This window comes from Magallana gigas, chromosome 5, assembly GCF_963853765.1.
Source record: "Magallana gigas chromosome 5, xbMagGiga1.1, whole genome shotgun sequence".
In the NCBI taxonomy this organism is placed as follows: Eukaryota; Metazoa; Mollusca; class Bivalvia; order Ostreida; family Ostreidae; genus Magallana; species Magallana gigas.
The window spans coordinates 37,499,464-37,521,452 of record NC_088857.1 but is presented as its reverse complement, the minus strand read 5'-3'; the positions used below and the strand labels follow the sequence as shown (position 1 = coordinate 37,521,452).

The 21,989-nt window shown below is 32.6% G+C and overlaps 2 protein-coding genes across 2 annotated transcripts; both read right to left on the bottom strand.

The window, feature by feature from the left end:
• Positions 1 to 1,800: 1,800 nt before the first annotated feature.
• LOC105340267 (uncharacterized) lies at positions 1,801 to 4,030 on the bottom strand. Its single transcript, XM_066085226.1, has one exon. It carries the CDS (start codon positions 3,706 to 3,708, stop codon positions 1,801 to 1,803), a length of 1,908 nt encoding a protein of 635 aa, XP_065941298.1. The 5' UTR covers positions 3,709 to 4,030.
• Positions 4,031 to 8,096: 4,066 nt separating this feature from the next.
• LOC105339799 (proton-coupled zinc antiporter SLC30A2) lies at positions 8,097 to 21,044 on the bottom strand. The gene is made up of 7 exons (XM_011445523.4): positions 20,321 to 21,044; positions 19,716 to 19,862; positions 17,262 to 17,418; positions 15,287 to 15,611; positions 11,148 to 11,259; positions 10,648 to 10,782; positions 8,097 to 10,343 (listed from the first exon to the last, which is right to left on the bottom strand). The coding sequence occupies exons 1-7, from the start codon at positions 20,955 to 20,957 to the stop codon at positions 10,195 to 10,197; spliced, it is 1,662 nt and encodes a 553-aa protein (XP_011443825.3). The 5' UTR covers positions 20,958 to 21,044; the 3' UTR covers positions 8,097 to 10,194.
• Between the last annotated feature and the right edge of the window lie 945 nt (positions 21,045 to 21,989).

Genomic DNA, 21,989 nt, shown 5'->3' with positions numbered 1-21,989 from the left:
TTCGATTCATGTTTAATTATATTGAAAGAGGAATCTTTAACAAAACCAAAAAACTTTATTTCATTGAAATATTCCATCTAGAAGCAAAGATATAAGATTTTAAAGTTGAGTATTGTACGGTTTTTTGTAATGATTTATATTATGCAATGTGTAGGTAAAAATGGCACCAAAATTGTAAATTTTTTTGCATTTTTGCTATTTAAATTTCAAAATTAAATATAAATCTTGTCTAAGTCTAAGCAAACTGTATATTTCTAAAATTGTCATGTTTCAAGCTGTATTTTAATTGCATCATAATTTGCATAATTTCAAAATGGCCGCCAAAATGGTGGAAATTTGCATATTTCCAAATATGGTCATTAGGTAAGTTATACACAAATTATGAAGATTTATCTAATTATAATTCCCGCAAGTAGTTCAAATTTCCAATAAAATATGTTAAGTAATTTATGAATTTTAAATATTGATGCTTAAGATAAATTGTTGTTATTAATTAACTTTAATTAATAAAATTAATTATCATCAATTGTTAATAATACATGTATATACCATTTTTGAATAAGTTTTATCGTTATGTCACAAATGAAATAATTTTATTACTATGCCCTGAAAATTGCTGAATCACACCGGAAACAGTTATATTGCCCTCCCGGAAACAGTTATATTTCACAGGAAATAGTTATATTGCCCTCCCGAAACTGTAATATCACCATCGCGTGCAAGAATCCTGCATATTAATTACGTCGGGTTCGAAATTCAACAAGCCAGTTGCTAAGCAAACGTAAACAGATCCGCGAATTTTTAACATGTCAGGCCAACGTCTGCGGTTTGTTGATCTAAATTCAGATGAACTCGATAGTTTAATTGATGAAAAAAATTCGGCAAATACGACAAAAGTGATAAACTCAAGCGTTAGTGTTTTAAAAAAATTTCATCTGCCTTGTGAATTAAATAATATGTTGATAACCCGAGTTTGATTTGTTTAAAAATGTTATATAACATATATTACATGTCTTCTCGGGCGACAATACCAGAATATTTGTCCCTCGGTGACAGGAAAGCCCTGGAGTGTTATGTCGCCCTCTGCCTTCGGCATCGGGCGACATAACACTTCAGGGCTTTCCTGTCACCTCGGGGCAAATATTCTGGTATGTCGCCCTCGAAGCCATGTAATATATGTATAATATATCAATTATAACCATATATGTGTAAAGTGATATATTATTAGAAACTAATATAATGACCAAAACAAAAAACCAACAAGTATCTTAATCATGTATATATTTTTAATAATTTAGATACGTACGTTACATTTTAGGGCCTTAGATATATTACATGCAAGCAAAGTACATGTACATGTATTATGTTTTACAGTGTGTCTAATCTTGAATTATTATTTCACCTTTTTGGAAATCAATTAACAATGGGAATTCGCATGCTTCCATATCACCTTCATACAAGCATTCATACTTTGTCATCCTTCCATTCAATCTTTTTACACACAAAACTTCCCCCTTGTACCAACAAACTTCATTTGAAGTTTGATCTTTTAATTTATGAAGAATTTTCTTTCCAACTAATTTGGAAGGAGACTCAATAAAACTTGGAAGAAGAAGTGATTGTTGTTTGACAGTTATTTTTCTCCTATTTTCTTTTAGTCTCTCAGCTAAATTTGTTTTTGATTCATTAAATTTTTGTTCAACCTGACTTAAAGGATGGTAAGAGAGTTTAGAATTTTCAGACACCTCTTCCAAATGTTCATTAATTTGCATAACTTTTACCAGATTATGTTCAAGATCTTCAATGGAAAGGGTACATAACGCCTTTACTGCTTTGTTGAAAAATATTTTTAGGGCCTTTGCTTGAAAGAATATTTTTTCTAAACTGCAATTGTGCAACTAATGCATCTCTTAACAGCTGGTCTTTGTTAGATTCTTGAGACACCTTTAATTTGTAAGCCTGGATGTCATCTCTTTTCTGCCATAAACCACCAATATCTGTCAATTTATTTGTGAGCTTTACCTTTTGGTTGTACATTTTATTTTCTTGCATGACTCTTTTTTCTTGTTTAGCTCTTAAAATTTCAAGTTTTGTTTCATACAAAGACCTTTGTCTTTCTTTTATTAACTCCATTATTTCAGGTGCAGATTTTCTTGCATCATTAATAATGGAGTTTTTTTCACTATTTGAAAGAGAATTTAACCAAGTAGATGTTTTATTGTTAGTCCACATGATTACAGACTCATATGCAGTTGTAGAAGCTGATGGTTTAAGTCTCATTAAAACATCTAGTTGGGCAAAATCTCTTTCAGAACATGTGTTTGTTGTTGGTACTGCAGCGGCTCTCAATTGATCAGTTTCAGATGGTTCATAATATATTCCACCAGGAAGTTGATCTTTTGCTTGCCTCTCTAGTATCAACAACATGCCACCTATAGCCAATTCTAAAGCCATTTGAGTGTATGTTTCAAATATAGCATCATTTGTGTTCTCAAAGAGAGAATCATACACCTCATCTTTATGCACACTCTCCTCTAGAAAAACTAAATGGCCTTCCAGAAGAGGTGACGCATCTTGTGACAAGTCTTGTAAGTTCAACTTCATGTTTAGAAGCACAGGGTTCAAATCCAAAATATTTTCTGTTTTCTCAATAACCCTCCAGAAGGGACCTGTAATTATTTTGTCTATGATACCTAAAGCTCTAAGACTGCTAGTGTAAACTTTTTCATTCACATCAAAAGAAATGCTTTTCAATAATTCATTAGGATCTGACCAACTTTCAAGAAATGTTTTAATATCTGCTAAATGGTGATATGTAACCCCAGCTGCATAAAAAAGATGGTTAAACCTATGTCCTCTAAAGGTTATAAGTTTATTTTTTACACCTTTATCTTGCAAGTGGGTGGAGAAGTGGGACCCCACTCCTGACTTTTCACAGCCATGCATTGTTAATGCTTTGCTAACTGTTCTAGTCAGTCTTGAGGCACCACTTTCCTTCCAATCAAAACTGTAAGGATTCTTTCCTGAACAAACATTGTTTTCAAAAACACTTAAACACTTGTCAACTTCACTTGCCATGTTTACAAATACATGCATTTTGCAAAAAAATGATGCCACCCTCCCCATTTCTTTTCTGTTAATTTCTGGCATTTCATCCCAATTCTTTAGAACATCAGGAAGAAGACTTTGCCGCAATTCCTCTAACTGTCTATTAAAAACTGGGTTTGTTGCACCTTGGTCTGACATTGTTGAAATAATAGTTGCTACAAGTTTAGAGAAAGATTTGTCTTCATTATGTAAGCAGTTTGACAATTCAGAAATATTTGTTTTAAAAGCTTTCATCAGACTATCAGCATCTGCACTGCCAACTTCAGTCATTCCAATTGAGTAAGACCTATGTTCAGGTGTAGTCAATTGAAATGACTGAAATTGTTTATGAAACTTTGAAGTTCCATCCTGATGCAGACAGTTGCCTTTCATATTACCTATGTCACATGAATTAACCATGGCATCTACAACCTGACACTGGGCAATACGTTTTGCTTCAATAAGCAACCTAGACCTAACACCAGCACTTGGAAGTCTCGACAATGTTTTGCCTGTAATATTTTTTAAGACGGTTTGAATTACTTGATTTACTTTTTTGCAACTAACACCGCACTCAGTTGTTAGTGTCATTATTGTTTCACGAATTTCATTTGTGTACATCCCATCACAGAAAGAAGTTATATTGAATCAATTAATAGAACATTGTTGATTTCTTCAAGCTCTATTATCTTTTCCTCTTTAATTTTGATTTCCTGTCTCAGATTCATGATTTGTTCAACATTTTCAGAAATAAAGTTGTCAAATTCATTTTCCCTTTTTTTGTTTAATCTACAAATCTTAACCAGTAGATTTCTCTTTTCTTTTTTGAGATTCTCTACTTGTGCATTCTTTCTTTCACTCTCTTCTCTCAGTTCTTGCATTTCTTTCTCTTTCTCTCTTAACACTTCATTCTTATTATCAAGTTCAATTCTCTGATTTTCAATTCTCTGATCTCTACTTTCAACTTCTTGTTTGAATTTCTGGCATCAAGTTTTCTAACTTTTTTCTTTTAAAAGTTCAAAATGTTCTAAAGATTTATCTAGCTTTTTTGACAAGTCATCATACTTTTTTTCCCAGTGCTTACAATCTCTCTCTAACACTTTCAAATCTTTAGTTTTTGACAATGTTTCTTGATGTTTCAATGTACAAGAATCTAACACTCTCAATAACAAATCAATTTTTTTTTCATAATGGAATATTTGTAAATTCAAATTGCTCAGTTGTTCTTGTTCATCAACAAGCTCTCTCTTTAGCTGGCGGTTTTCAAACACAACATCTTTTGTTTTGTTGACAAGATAATTCAGCTTCTGAGTTTTGATGTTGTCATCAAATACTGGAAGCTCAATGTTTGGAACCGGAAATTCAAATTCTTGGCTGAGCAGTTCTGATAAGCCTTCTGCGATTTTGTTTTTCTTTAGATCCTTGATTTTTTTCTTTAATCTAAATATCTTTGTGCGAAAAACACGCACAGAGCAATTTTCCCACTTTGAGGTTGGGTATTTGGTTTTAAGAAATTCAAGGTTTTCAGGAAAGCTTCTCTCTCCATCAAGACATTTGATGATATCTCCATTTGTTGGGCATTTTTTTTCCAAATCTAAGATTTGATAAATAAAAATAGAAAACAAATTTTTATTTTTTAATAAACCATTGCCAAATTATTTTTTGACATCATATATTTTTTTAATTGACCAGTTCACTGTCCAGCAGTTAACACAGTTTGATTGCTTGATATTTGCCAGCAAATATCAAAAACAGATTTTAAGAAACATCTTTTAGTTTTCACACCGACCAGCAGTGACATTCATGAAGATGGATGACCAGCACACACTTCTGAAAATATAATAAATATGGTGCAGCAAAGTATCTTTACTTTAAATTATTGGTTCACCAAACATGTTGGTATACAACCACACTACACAATAAAATACATGTACATATATAATTAATATACATACATGTGTATACATGTAGGTACATGTACATATCTGTACTAGTAAAATCAAACTATAATAATTATATCAAAGTTACAGTATGTAAATACAAACATACAAAATAAGAATTATTGTACTCTATATAATTTTGGAGCTCAATTGAAAATATTCATTTAGTTTTATAAGAGTGACAAAATCAAAAATTCTTGTGGTATATGATAATTATAAATTATGTGATTTTACTATTAATTTCTATGGGGGGGGGGGAGTAAAAACTTTTAGCTTTTTAATTTTGAAAGTATTAATTTGGAATTCCAAGTAGTCTTGCAATTCAAAAATGTTTCATTATAAAATATTAGTTTTTAAAAAACCCTTTGTTTTATACCACGGAAGAAACTCTACACTATGAGTATGATGTATACTGGCATGCCAGTAAGTATAGGCATGACGATGAGAAAATTCGAATTGCACAGTAAAACTTTTAAGTGGTCTTAGATTAGCAAAATACTATATAATAACAATTTTACTTAATAAATTTGAAACATTTATATCAATACAGCATTTAAAAATGCACGTGAAGACTTGCCTATTCTGATGTCTGTTATAACGTTCGCTTCTGCCATGTCGCCGATGTTGACGTCGGTAAGGTTATCAAGGTCATGTTTCACTGGGGATTCCGCGGCGGCCTGATAATAATAGCAGGAAACTAAATAGACATTCTTACGGGGAAAATCATAAGATTTAAGATTCTGTGTGAATTCCTTTCATTGAAACGTCGCTTACCATATGGAATTCACGAAACATACAACGCAGTATCTTTGGGCCTTCGTGTTTACATCGGAGAGGGGGAATTCCAGTCTATATTCAATCTGCAGTTTGTAACCTTTTCCCTGATTGGCTGATATATTAGCTGTCATTACGTATAGCTTGCGGAAATCCAATCAAACTGCGCGACTTGTGCAAAAATCGAGCAAAACTAGCATCCAAGTTGTATTACAAATGCTAAAGACGAAAAAACGAGCATTTTTGACTACGGGGAAATATAACTAGATATAAAAGATGACGTTTAAAAATTAGTACCATTTAAAAGAGCAACTTATTTACGTTGCATTTATGAAAAAATTCAGACTCTATAAAAGTGAAAGAAAAAGTTAAAGCGAGTTCAAAATCGTCAATTTTACTCCGACTGAGCCGAAAATTACGACGTCACGCCAGGTAAACTGAACCCCCTATTGATTAATTTTGTTTTCAGATGATATTATAAAATCAATAATTCTGTGTTAAAACTCTGACTTTTCTGGTAAAAAAAAAAATACTGGGCGTAAATACAAAAATAATGAACATGTACGTATAACGTTACGTGCCAACATTTTCAAAAACTAAAGGGCCATTTTTTAGAATTCTAAAATAATACCTTTTATATTTAAGAGTGGGCCTGTGCTCCATTTTTTTTGTCATTGTCTAGTCAGCTGCTGAAATGGCTCTGTGATTAGAGCACCAGGCTTTAGGTAATTTTATAAAATAAACATTTTGTGTTGAAGGTTCGATACACAAAAAAATACTTTATTTTTGTTTTAAATATTCAAACTGATAATAGTTAGAAATCGTGCTTTCTCAAAATTGTATTATCTTAATTTTAAAAAATATAATAGAAAAAAAAATCATTTGAAATTGCATTTTATGATTAAATCAATATGCACTGTGGCAACGAACTTTGAATTTTTATTCCAAGTGCTTTAAATTGGGGTCAAAATCAAAACAACTTGAAAATGATTTTCAAAGTGCGTTAAATTTTAGGCCTTTCAACGCACAAATTTTAAAGTGCGTTGAGGTCGAATGTGTTTCAATATTTTTTATCATCAACACTTAACGCACAAAATTGCTATTCAGGATAGCTAAAAATCTCGCGTTCTCTTGTCAATGTACCATCGGGCTAAACTATATCAGATTTGCGGGTCTTCCCAATTTCGACTGGACTCTGCACAAAATTTGTTTCAAAGTGTCTTAATATTGACCATATCATTGCACTTTGAACAAAAAAATCAGTTGAAAGTGCGATGACTTTGTCCCAAATTTATGAATGATTGAATGAATGTTGTAAACTTTAAATTTACCAGGTGACAGTATATACAAAATTTACATTTGTAAATTTTGTATTTACTGCCACCCAGCAAATTCAAAATTTACAATATGACACAATTTATTACTCGTCCGCATATATACATATACCTTCAAAGACAAAATCCGTTTACGACTAAATACTAGTACATACATGTACATATATCCTCCATCCTCCTTATTTGTTAGAAAATTATTGGATAGAGTAAAACCTTCGATACTCCATACACATTAAGTACAAAATGTTAAACATAACTCTCCTTCTTTGAATATCATGACATCAGGACCTAGTTTTATTTTGGTTTTGTACGCACTATGAAACTTGCATGTAACGTTGCTATTTAAGAAATGAACTCAATATCTACCCAAGTTATACGAGTATAACCTGGGTTGGGGCAGTTTACGCTTTATAATCTGCGATTTTGAAAAAGCGTAAATTGCTCCAACCCAAATTATATAAAAAGTTTTTATTTCATTAACGATATGCCATTTAAATATAAAGGCTGTCGGTATCAAGGTATTCATTACACGTGTCTTTTCGTGAATTTTAATTCATCAAATGCAATTAAGTACAGGACTATAACTAAATTTAATTTGATAAAATAACATAAGTAAATTACACATGGTTTGTAGATTACCTAATATATGGTTTATACATGGTCAGAAAATTCCATATGGGATTAAGCTTTTTATTAAGGTTAGGATCGGACGTATGGATTTGACTGACCAGCATAAAAACTCATTACACCAACTACTAACCATATGGCTAATAATACATGTATCTGCAACTTACAGTATTTCAGTGATGGCCTTTCTATTGCTTAGCAATGGGCCATTATTAGTGTACATGTTCAATCTTGTAATCTCTTCACTCAAGGATTTGTGAAAATTTTAACAAGAAAAAAATGTATCAAACCCTGGTCATCTACAGATCAAGCCATTTCTCAATAATTTATGAAATAAAGGCTGGGATATTTTTTTATTACTATATTGATAAAATAGTACATACATATACATATTCTCTGTAAAAAAGCAACAACAAAAAAATTAATTGAGCACAAGTTATCATATATAACATGATTGATAATCAATTTAAAAAAATAGAATTATATTCTAACAACTTTATATCCCGAGACTGTGGCAGGAGCACACTGTCAGACTGTCTACAGTTATCAAAATCAACATTCCTATGTATTGTAAAATTATATGCATCATAAAGTCAAAAAAGAGAAAAAAAGGTTGTCAGAATAAGATGGCCCGATCAATACACCTTGAAATAGTTTCATCATTTTGATAAATAGCATGATGTATAATAGGTATATAAGTCAAATAGGCCAAAAAAATATGAAATTTATGATAGAAATTATGTTTTTAGATCAATTTATATCAGAAAATATGAACAAAAGTCCTAGGTGGTTCAAACTTATGATTTGCTTGTTTTAAGGGGGGGGGGGGGTGTTAAATGGCACAATAAATGGACAATCAATATCACATGTATATAGACACCCCCTAACAAAGAACATGTCCTTGGATTTATGAACAAATAGCATAATAAACAAAACATGCAGTTTATACATCAAATCATTAAAACCCATTTTTAATGAATTTATTCAAAGGAAAAAAAAACCCACAAAAAATCAGCTGTCATTCCTCACTAGCTGTGCAAGATCCTTAATTCATTATGAAAAAATTAAAAATGTTTCGAAAAAAAACAACCTGAATTAAACCTTCTGGATTTATAAACCTCCATAAGAAAGTGGATTGTAACGTGTTACGACCATCCAACAAACAACAAATAACATAAAAATAAATTGTTAATATATATGCAGGTTTCAAGCAATCCTACAAGCATTACTGCTTTAGATTCTTGAGTACATAATAAAATAATTGCATTTTTTCAGTTAGTCTTTAATTTCTCACTTAAAAATTAAAACATACATTTGTATATATGTACAGAAATTACCAGTAAAACTTCTTAGAAAAGAAATGCAAAAAAACCTTTGTGAAGGAGAAATATGTCATCTTCTACAGCCAAAATTTTTCAGGCTTTAAGAAAAAAGATAAATGGGTTACAAATATCTTGACCTCTTAGTTGCACAGTCTAAAAGAAGTTTGTCAAAGTTCAATTAATAATTGTAGAAACCATTACCGTATGACATATAGGCTACCTGAACATTTTAACATTCAACACACAATATTGTGAACAATCACCATGGAAGACAACATGAAATGAATATCACTTAGTTTGATTGAACATAATATCACAGCACCTTCAATCAATAAAAAATATGGATTCTCTCAGGCAAAGAGAGGTTAATTAAAAAAGGGGGATTGTTTTAGCTATTAGAAATAACAGATCCATAAGCATATACATATAGCTACCTTTCTAAATTCAACATTAATACAAAATTACCATCTTATACCATAATGGCAGCAATGTGCCCAACCAGGAGCAAACTCTAGGGTACCAGAAACTATAAACTGTAAATATACTAGCAATATGTCTAAAGGTATCAAATTAATTTGTCAAGATAATTAAGTGCTTTGCATTGACTCTTGCATCCAAAACAGAGAAAAGCTACCTAGCTTATGGAATGGGACATCTCCACTCTGACACATGGACTAAGATTTTGTCACAAATATTGCATAGCTAAGTTGTCCCAAGAGTATGCTTGTGATGTGAATAGCTTGAGTTCAAGTCAAGCCAAGTTACTCAGCAATTTTTTTTAACCCTTTTTCAGGAATTTTATAAACTAAATACTACAAGCAATGATTACGAACATTTTTAGAAATCGTAAATTTTTTGTAATTTTATCCATGTCAATGTTTGAAAGCATACATCATGCTTTGTTCTCTTTCTGAATCGACATCAATGTATTAATTAAAAGCTAATTTAGAATAGTCAGAGGTAAGTTTAGTATTGATAAACCTATGTTGTGGAATGTCAAGGCCCACAATTTAAACTGTACCACGGATACATGTATTTCCACCTTTAAAGGATAGATTTGGAATGCTTATGTACAATGCTGTTTAGTCTAATTGCAGAACAAGTACTAAGTTAAGTATTTGGAATGCTACAATGTCGACAGGAGTCCATAATAGAAGACTGGTGAGTCTCCACTTGTATCGTTGTAAAGATGAATTTGTACTTTGTTCGTAGCATCTTTGATGTTCTTTCTAGAATTGCTTGATGATCATTTGAGCCATCTGAAATTAAAATGGATAAGTTTCTAAAGTGCCAATCCAGAATTTTTTCTCATTTCCTTGAACATCTCTAATACCGACACACATTTGTATTTTCAAAATATAAGTATTTGTGTATCTAAATGAACAAGTTTCTAAAATGTCAATCCATATTGGTTCCCAAAAAATTAATTTCCTTTGACTACTTCTTTAAAACTATAAACACACACATGTGGACATCCAAATACCTTGAATGCATGTACTGTTGCATTCATATTATATATATCTAACCCTAATTTTTTGAATACCAGACACAATGTTTACTCACCCACTGAAATGTGTACGGTTACAGCATTTTTGTCCACTGTGAGAGCCCACAGAGCCAAGCTATGGGCCGATTTTACCCCAGGAATGGATTTAATGTCATTCAAAATCTGATGGAAGTCCATGTCTTTTGGCACCGCTGAAATTCAAAGTCAAATGTAAAAAAAAACCCACTGTGAATGGATTTACTAATTCCCATTCAAAATATTCCCAATATATTCAGCAATTTTGGTTGATCTTTTGATTGAATAAATGACTTTTAAGATGATACTTAAAATTCAAAACTAGCTGAAAAATATTTTGTTAGTTGACACTTGTGACAGTGGTTTGTTATGTTAAAGATAGACCAGCAAGGAACCATCCCTATATACACTACTCTGTATTATTGTCCATACATAGGCATAGTGTTGCAAACACATAGAGCTACTGAAGGTAACACAGAGTAGTGACAACTCATTAACAGCTGACAGAGCTTCAGTGTACATGTAAAGCATATGCACTTACCTTCCATGACAACATGAAGTGTGTCCCTCAGGACCCTGACTGTGGTGATGATGACTAATATAGAGAAGACAAATGTACAGATGGGGTCTGCTAACTTGTACTCATCTCCATCCTGCAACAACAAGACAGCAAATGAAATATCAAGATTTAATACAACAACTTGAAACTTCCTTGTATATTAATATCAAAGATATGCTTGTAGATCTCAAACTTTTGCCAATATCTGCCATAATATATATTATGGATATCTTTACTGGGGGTGAGGGAGTGCGGTGGGAGTTTGACGGATTCATTAGGTTGGATTGGATTGGTCAATGTACCAAACATGTACAGAGTACAAATGGTTTGTTAATGTCAAATTACAGTAAATACATATACATGTACAAGTATTATATTTCTGAGAGATTTCCCTTCAAGAGATACAGCATCTCAATTGTACTACACAGAAGTCACTTCAATGTCAGCTTATAGATACAGATACGGTAGTCTGCAGTGATGGACTAAATTCCTTGTGTACTATAAAATCACCCTGCCTGACTGACCTAGCTAAGAATTAGATGGATACAAATAGTTTAATAATTAACAAAGATGCTACATGCTAAATAATTTAAGCCAGGCCCATCAAAGGTACTGGTACATAGATTGATTAACACAAACAAACATTGCCCAATATGAGAAAAACCTGTAAAGCAGTTACACTTTTGCAATATGAATGCGTACATTTAATTTTTAAAAAAGCTTTTTTGAACACGTCAATTTGTCTGAGATTTAGGGCACATTACAGTTATAAACCAGTACAAATCTTTTTTATACACTATTTTCCATGAAAAAATAAAGATTAAGATTTTATGTGATAAAATAGTGAAAACATGTTTTCATTATTTTAATAGTTATTCAACTGGTAATATCAAGTACTGGTAGATACCAATAAAAGCATGAGGCAGTACAATCTGTTCCAACTTTTCCTCCAGGATGCACATTTTTTTCTGATTAAATTGCTATTTTTAACCAGAAATATGTAACATATTGTGTTACTAATTAGAACAATTTTTAAAAAATCATGCAATAAATCAAGACATATTGTACAAAAATCTCAAAGATGAAAAGTCACCATATTTGAAAATGCTTTGAAAACAAATAAGTAATTAAACTATATAGATGACTAAAAGTTAATTTTTAACTCTTTTATATATAATCTTATCATTTTAAATTAAATTTCTCAATGAATGCTGAATCACAAGAACAGCCTATTTTGCTGCTTTCAGAACATAATTTCTAAGTTCATATTTAAAGCATTATGCTTTGCAAAAACCAAGAAGCAAATGGTTTAGGACACTGCATGAAGCTAAATTCACAAAAAATATTCCCAAGCTCTGCTAAAATCAGCATGCTCAAAAGTTAACAGCTGTAAGTTGTAAGATATTGAGAAGACAAAAATATTTTGACTGGAGATTTTTGTATGGAGATACATGTGCATCTAATGGAGACATGCATGTAAATGATACATACCGGTATACTTCAGCCCATATGTGTTTAAAAAAACCAAAACAAATACAAAATGTTTGTTTGAGCTGGATGTTATATAAAATGCATTACACCCACAAGCATTCACTTTTGTAAGTGAAACTCATTTCTAAACAGTTTTAATTGGCCTTTTACCTAATGAGAATTACATGTATTCAAATTAATTTTCTTTCAAATCTCTTCAACATAGCAAGATAAATGTTTTCACTCCAGTTCATTTTTCACTATTGATTTTCCCTAAAACTAAATTAAAGTACTGGTAACTAAAAGCGGTTTTTATTTCATCTCTACCTGTAATTAAGATGAGTCATACCATGCAGTTTGTAACATTTCCTCTAAATACGGACTAAAAGCATAGTTGTATGGCTAAGCATAGCCTCAAACCAAGGAAAACAAAACATTAAAACACTAATCAATAATGAAAACAGTGAATAATCATTTCAAAAGCAGATGTTAATGCAGAACACCTGAAGCTCTATATCTAGCATCAAATCTTTAATAATTGTTTCATAATATATTATTTATGATTCAAATAAGATTGAAGTTTGTTCAAGTACAGTAATTACATGTAGCATTACTGCATGTAACAGGAATTGAGGCTAAATGACTTAAGGTATCCGATCCATATTAGAACCAAATTTTTCCAACCATGAATATCCATTATGTATTTAATACTTTGATATTTACTTAAAGCATTTAAGCGTAGAAAAAGATTTACTGAGAGAAATTTTCCAAAATATTATTAACTAAGCAGTAATTAATTAATAAAGATTGCATTAAGGTCTACGGAGACAAGTACATTTTTTAAAATAAAAAAGTAATTACTAGGAATATCAAAAAATGCTTCGGTAGAAAGATGTATTTTATCATTAGGAATCCAAAAACTATTGTAAATAAATTTTATACAGTGTAGATTTTTTTAGAATTATTTTTTATTTAATAAAAGCAAAGGGGGACAACTCTTCAAAGAAAGGAAAAGGTCATTAATTAGGACACATTCCACTCTTACATATTGAATCTTAAATAGGAAAATTATGTCCAATTATACTGAGTATTTGGACCATACATAACTGTTAAGCACCCAGATTCATTGAATCTGAAGCTATTATGGATCGGATACCTTAAATGCAAAGCTAGAAGAAAGCATCCTTGAAAACCAATGAACAGTTTTAACAATAAATGCTTACTGATATGATTATGCTAGACTAACCATGCATTTGTTATTTTTTGAAATTTAAGCAACAGCAAAACAAAATCTAATAGTACACATTTACAGTACATACAAAGAGATGCATATATATATGATATATGCCTATAGACAGTCTGATCTCCTTGCATCACATGATCAAGTCTGCTTCACCCCTGATCATTGCCTTTATATTGCAACTCAAGTTCATTATATATTCCATATTCATACAGTGTAAAATAAATACAGAGTAATGTATATGTACTAGGGGGGGGGGGGGGTAATTGTAATCTCTATGGGGTCTGCCAGTAGGTATGGTGCACTCTGTAAATCCAAACTAAAGAGTCAATTATCATTTATTTTCCTGTTGTCCCTTTATTTGTGTGAATAAATTTGAATAGAAAATGCTGTACTTGAAGCAATTTAAAGCACACCAAAACCCTCTGGCACCTAACTGGGGTGTTAATCATTGAACAAGTTTTGTGCATGGTTTTTCAGTCAGATTTTTTTATGAAAACACTTTTTTAAGATGGATACAGAATGATCTGTAAAATGAAACTAAATAATCCAAATCAGTTATCATAATTATAGATTCCATGTATTAACAGGAAATTCAACATTTATCAATTGTAAAAAAAAAAAAAACCAACCAAACTGGTCTTCAAAATTTCTGTTGTGTATCATTTCCTTATTGTCTTCATCTAACAGGGAACTTTATGGAGGTTAACAATACCTAACGGTAATTGTAAATGTATTACCAAGGGTATTACACATAAATTAAATCCCCCATATAAGACTTAGTCCTGCAGAATTTATAAACTGAAGACACACTAAATTTAAAAGCATGTAAATTGGGTTTTTAGAACAATCAGGCTCAACATTCAAGCTCAATTTTTTTTTTTATCTATAAGAGGGCTTGATCAAACCTAGGTTTCAAGGTGCACCACTATAACATAAATGTCATGAAAGCAGAGAAATGAGTTTTGTGAAGAGGTAAATTAAATTGATCACAGCAGCACCTGTTGTATGTTTTCTGGTGAACAACCGTATATATTTGAGACAATGTACATACATGTAATATGTACATCACCATATGTTTTTGTTTGTACTAATTTGCAGCTAGACCAGAATTCAGATGAAGCATTAGTAATAATTGTACATATCAATTTTAGCCTTAATAAGTAGATTTCATTTGATATTTCTGGTAAAGAATTGTCAACACTCAGTCTTAAATTTAGACATCAGCTAAACATATTGGTTGAATCTCAAAAAAATATGATATTCATAAGACAAATGCTCAAAACAGATCCTTAATAGGAATGTCATATACATGAATAATTCAGGATATATAAAATGTCAAAACAGTTAAGTTACTATAATAATAAAGTAAAAGACAACTTTGGTTTGCTAAAATGGTGGTTTCACTCACTGTAAACTTGATGATTAGAGAAGCAATGAGAACCCCTAGGCTCTGAATGATGTCGCCTATCACGTGTATAAAAGCTGCCCGGATGTTAATGTTCTCGTGTTTGTGGACGGGACTCTCTGTCTCCCCCTCCCCAGAGTCCAGCAGATCCTCCTGGCTGGCGGGACTCAGGAGAGGCTGGTAAGCAATGTCTGGCCGGTCGCTACTGACCGACAGGGAATTGTGGGAATGTCCGTGAGAATGGGAGTGTCCATGGCCATGGGAGTGACCAAATTTCAGATTGGAAGTGGCCGACCCACATTTCTGGGAGATTAGAACAACACCCATACTGAAAGAGTAATAGAATACTTGAAAGATTTTAAAAATTGGACACATTTAAAGTAATATATGTAATACCCTCATGTCATTTCAAAGGAGTGCTGCATGGAACATACCAGGGTATATGTACAATTTAATGTTAAGGTCTCATATGACTAACCAGGGCCCAGCTCTTCATGTGTATCTGCAATATCTTTGATAACCTATAGTGATATAACCTTTAGGTTCATTAGCATAATGGATGAGAATAAAACAGCATACTGCATCTTATAAATATCACAGCTGTTTTTTTTATCTTTTCAACTTGTTTGAAAAAGATTTTTAAAACACTTGCTGTATGAATACAGTTCAACGTGCCATAAAAATTTCGGTAGTCTATCTAAAACTAATAAGCCCAACTTCAGGCACTTATTCAGAAAAATTGAAATCTGAATCAACTGGTATTGATTTAATTTGATACACAAATGTATGTAAATGTATGTTAATAATTTTTTTATCAAACAGATACAAAATTAGAAAAAGGATCTGAAAATTGATAAATAGAAACAGCTGTTCATGAACCTCTATAGCTAGCATCAATAATCTGTATTTGCAAATTTGAGTCCATTAGGACCATACATTAAATAAACAAATCAGAACTTTCCTTATGGGATAATTGCTCCATGAAGGGTATTTCCTCTTTCAAAAGGTACATGATAAGGTCACATTTCAAAGACACCTGGAAATTTAAGCATTTAGAACATGCAGGTATAGTTTGTGCATTTGCACTCTGAAAAATGGAATAAAAACATCCAACAAGCAGGAGAGATTTGTTTCACTGTTTGTGAGCATTGCTTTTGTGCTTCATTTTTTTTTTTTTTGCAATGTCAAAATTAGACTTATTCAGAGTTTTACAATTTAAAATGATCAACAAAATGCTCAGTAGTAATATTTGGAAGTGAAGACAATTCGATTGGAATAAGTTTTGAATGCATAAAATTTAAATTCAATTTTTCTTCTACATGTATGTCAAATTTCTGTGCCTCAGACCCCCACCCCCATCCACCCAAAGCAACCCAAATCAGCCTTGTCAATGAACCCCCTCACTGGAAAAATTTCATGGACTCAGGCATGTATTATGTTAATCATCAACAGGCCTTGACACTTTCTCATTTTCATGGTAAGGTAAGCAAGTGTGGATATATTGAGTGATAAAAACTCCAGAACACATTATGTACCAGTATCTGATGTATCGTATTTTGCTGAATATAGTACGCACTAGTGTACATGTATAATACACTCCCCAATTTAAAATTCTTATTTTAAACAATCACAAAACTCTTTCAAGATATGCTTTAAAAGTGGTCAAAGTTAAGAGTTAATGGGTGACAACAGCACTCTCATCATGGTTAGAGGCTAACTAAAGCATGAACTCCTTTTCACCTGTTTAACAGGAGAAATTTGATAGCTTGTAATGACTTCCTGAATTTGAAATATCCTGGTTTTTAGCAGATTTAAGAAGTCTACAAAACAATAAACCAATCAAAATTATTAATTGATATAAATACAGGATAAACAGCACACAATTCACAGGAACTTTCTGTGAACCAACCTAAATTCAACAGTTCATGATTGACCCAAAGGAAGCAGTATAGCCTTGCTTATTTTTACCTATACTTACATAACATTAAATATGACACCGGATACTGCTGTGGCCAGCATATAGGTGGGTTCTACGGAAGTGTAGTCTCCTGTGATGATTCTCTTGGCTGCCGTGTAACACAACACTCCGGTCACCAGCCATATCATCAGGATACTAACCAACGCTCCTAGCACCTCTACAAACAAAAAACAATACATATACTAATGTATCATCATCATATCATCAAGATACTGACCAATGCTCCTAGCACCTCTACAAACAAAAAACAATACATATACTATTGTATCATCATCATATCATCAAGATACTGACCAATGCTCCCAGCACCTCTACAAACAAAAAACAATACATATACTAATGTATCATCATCATATCATCAAGATACTGACCAACGCTCCTAGCACCTCTACAGATAGAAAACAATACATATACTAATGTATCATCATCATATCATCAAGATACTGACCAACGCTCCTAGCACCTCTACAGATAGAAAACAATACATATACTAATGTATCATCATCATATCATCAAGATACTGACCAATGCTCCTAGCACCTCTACAGACAGAAAACAATACATATACTAATGTATCATCATCATATCATCAAGATACTGACCAAAGCTCCTAGAACTTCTACAGACAGAAAACAATACACATACTAATGTATGTTCATATCAGGATAATGACCAGGGCTGCATTTTACATAAGAACTTACAAGTATTGTAAGTAAGAACTTACAATTGATTAATGCTGCCTTATTAATCACAAACTAATAATGTTGCAATTTAATCAATAATGGCTTTTAAAAATGGTTATATATTAATTTTGTTTATCAAAGAGTATGTTTAAGACTCTGAAGTACATGTAAGTTCTTTTGTAAAATGCAGCCCAGTGCTTCTATTGGCTGCAGATACCCTAGCTGTAGCTCCAATTCTGGAAAACTTTAGATGGACAATCTGGGAGCAACAGTTCAGAATCTTGCAATTTGGGCACACACAAAAAAAGTTTCAGACGCAGATTATCTTACATTCAAACACATTCTGTATTAATATTCGATTCCTAAAATTTCCTCTGAGATTTAACTACCGATATTGTCACTTTATTTGCCTCTCATATTATTTAAAACACCATGAGTAGGCCCCTAAACGTAGTGATGTGGTTTGTTTACATCAGAAAATGACGACTCTTGTCTGCACTTGAATTTAACATAATTCATTTTCCGTATTTTAAAGAAAGTTTTAAGCAAGTAAAGCGACATCAGGAGTAAATTGTCTCAAGAATTTAATGGTACTGATCATTTTCATTGAATTTGCTGGAATTAAAATGAGATTAATCAGTCCAAAACAAGTTTTTGTGTGCCTTTAATTGCAACTTTTTAACACACATGGAACTGCATGTACATCCCTGGTCATCCATCCGATTTTTTCAGCCTGAGAGCTACTGATCTGCAGCTGTCCTCCTAGAACTTTTTCAGACAGAAAACAAAACCACAAATAATATAATTAAATATATAATATGTATCATCAGCCATATCATCACATTTATTAGGATATTGACTAACATCCCTATTTAATGGATCATAAACTATATCATCATGATACATGGTGATACAAATGTATCATCCACCATATCATTAGAACATTGAAAAATGCTTCTAGCACCTGTACAGAGAGGAATCAACTATTTACTTAAAATAATGATCAAACAAATGTACACTTCCAAAAATGATGACCATAGACTAGATAAAGAAAGTGGGTCAATGACCAATGCCAATAATTCTTACGAGGTCAATGACGTTTGCAAATGGCTACTTGCAAGTCATCATGATCCATTTATTTTCCATGTGCATATTAATAAGGACATTTAACGTAAAATATGTTGTGTAGATGACTTAAATGAATTTCTATTGAAAAGAAAGTCAACATCTCAAGGTGTATAAAGAGGATGGTGGTCCTCAAGTCACCATGTGCCATGTGGGTTAACAATTTCTATCTAAGGTCCCACATTTTCTAAAATTAACATCCGTAAATGAATCACCTGATCTTTCACTGGCATACAAATGGGATTCAGTAATTCAACATGTTTAATGCTCTCTGAAATATCCATTACAGGATGCAGATGGTAATTCAAGCGGTCTTCCATCTGAGTTCTCTACTTTCCAGTAACACAAACATCGATCATAAGTACTCTCATTAATACAGGTCATAGATGAAACAAAACATATTTTAAACATTCAAAGAGCAGTAATTTTAAGAAGATGATTTTTTCCACTAAAAATTGTTTTTCGGGGTCATTTTCAAGTCGAACACATACTTAAATCCATATCTCTAAGTATTGAGAAGAATGGGCTTGTAAGCCTTGTATGCAGAACTTTTCTTAGGTGTGTGGAGGACACTTATTATTCATCCTTCAATGACAATTTAAGAGTACCTTTAATTTATTCCAAGGTACACACACATTTGACCTACCTATTCTGTAGTACCCCATGGACATTCGTTTTGAAGCTGGTTTTGTGGACAGGTACAGAGCTAGTAGACTAATCAGGAAACTAATTAGGTCACTGGCCAGGTGAGCTACATCAGTAAACAGGGCAACACTATGAGAGAACACACCGCCTGAAATGTGCAATACAACTTGATACAATACATGTCTGTATTTGATTTGGTCGAAGATGTAATTACATTTAATTTTTTTGTTAATGAAATAAAACAGCTTGGTAGCGTAATGCATATAGACTACTCTACATTGTAGTATAATTAGGGAACAAGGATATTGCCCCATGAAAGTTTTATACAAAACATTAACAGGATTTCTATAATTATCAACTGTTAACAACTTGATGAATAAAGGATTGTGCCTAATGAATCCTGTTTACAGGTAAAACTGAAATCTGTTAATAAAAACAAATATTATTTACATGCACCTACATAAATAATCAAGTGTCATAATCTTAAATGATCGGGTGACTAACTTGTAAACATTATAATGAATATAATAATTGATCAATCAAGGCATCCAACAACTGTACTTAAAACAAAAAAAATCAACATTTATACATTAAATCATAACTCACCTATAATTTCTCCAATCATGAAAATAACACAAATGACACTAATGGCAATAAGCTGATTCCTAGCTACCCTGTCAACTTTAGCGGGGGAATCCAAGTGACAGTGCCACATTGGGTCTTCACTTTCATCATTGTCCATTTGAAGCACTGTACCATTACCACTACCATGTTCTTGTACATTATATTCACTATACAGACCATCAGAGGACGAGGAAAGTAGCCTGTCGCTTTCTCTAGAGGATTTCTTCTTAACTCCGTCATTCTCATGTGGGACCGAGTTATTTGCATTTCCATCGTGCATATCTTCTAGTAAATTCAGTTTTGGCATAGTCCCACCACGCAAACTGTCCCACACAAACTCTTGGTCGTTGTCACTATCATGAAACAATAAATCGTCACGCTCCGCCTCTTTCGGCCATAAACCCTCATTAATATTATTTGCAGTGGTTACACTTGAGTTATCCATCGGCCTATCAACATCAGCACTGACAAATGGTCCAATCTCCATCGTTGATGCTGACATGTCTGTGCTTGAGCTATTTTCAATATCTCCTTTTATCTCTAGCCCTATGTTCACACCGAAGCCACTGTTTTCGTTAGGTAAACTGACATAATTCTCACGATTTGACCCTTCTGCCATTTTGAACTGATAAAAATCCACGTGGTAAATCACATGATTTTGTCAAAATGATGGATTAGCGGGAAATTTAAAAGCACCATTCAAAAGAGAATTATCTTTTCTTTCCCTTCGTATAAAAACAATGATAAACAGATCGAAATAGAAAATATATTTTGAAAGTTAAATGCAGTGACGTGTGCAAACTGCAAACATCGATAGCACAGCAGTCGGGTGTGTGTGTGTGGGTTTTTTTTTTTAATTTACATATAAAAAAAGTGAATTATCCTGGAGTCCCCCCCCCCCCTTCCACTTTTATGGGACCAATATAAAAAAATTGAAGTGAAAATAAGGAAATGCAGAACAGTGAAATTGAAATTACAGGTCAGTATAGTACGCTAGCCCATCGAACACTTAATTCTAGATGCATTTTTTTCTTTTGTTTTGGTTTTTTTTATGGAGCTGGTCCCCGCTTGTGCCTGGGCTTTAACAGGAGAACACGAACACTGTCTAGGTCGTATGTTCAAACTTGGGTTTAATTCCCTTTTGTCCCTTTTGCGAGCAAAAAAATCCACAGACGAGTCGACAAAGCCAAAGTGAAAACTTTCAAATTGGTTCTATTGTATTTTCGCCCCAGTAAATTCAAAGAGTAGACACGACAATAAAAGAAAACATCATAAAGACCGCTCTCAAATATTTCCCATATTCGGGTCTGAAATATTGAGTTTTGATATAATGAAATTTTCATTCTAACACTAAGATGCCAGTATACAAAAAATACTTTTAAGATTAATAATAAAGTAAGAAACACACACACGAACCTACTCTCTCTCTCTCTCTCTCTCTCTCTCTCTCTCTCTCTCTCTCTCTCTCCGTGTGTGTGTGCGCGCAGTATCATCAAGTACTTTACCCCCTTTTCTGGTCACGAGTAAACAAAGTCTCACTGTCTGGTGACATTAGCCTCATTCCAGGACAGGTCTATTTCTATTCTCAAACAAAACACTTCTATATTAAAACCGGGCAAATCACCGATTCATTAACGCCATTATGTTCATT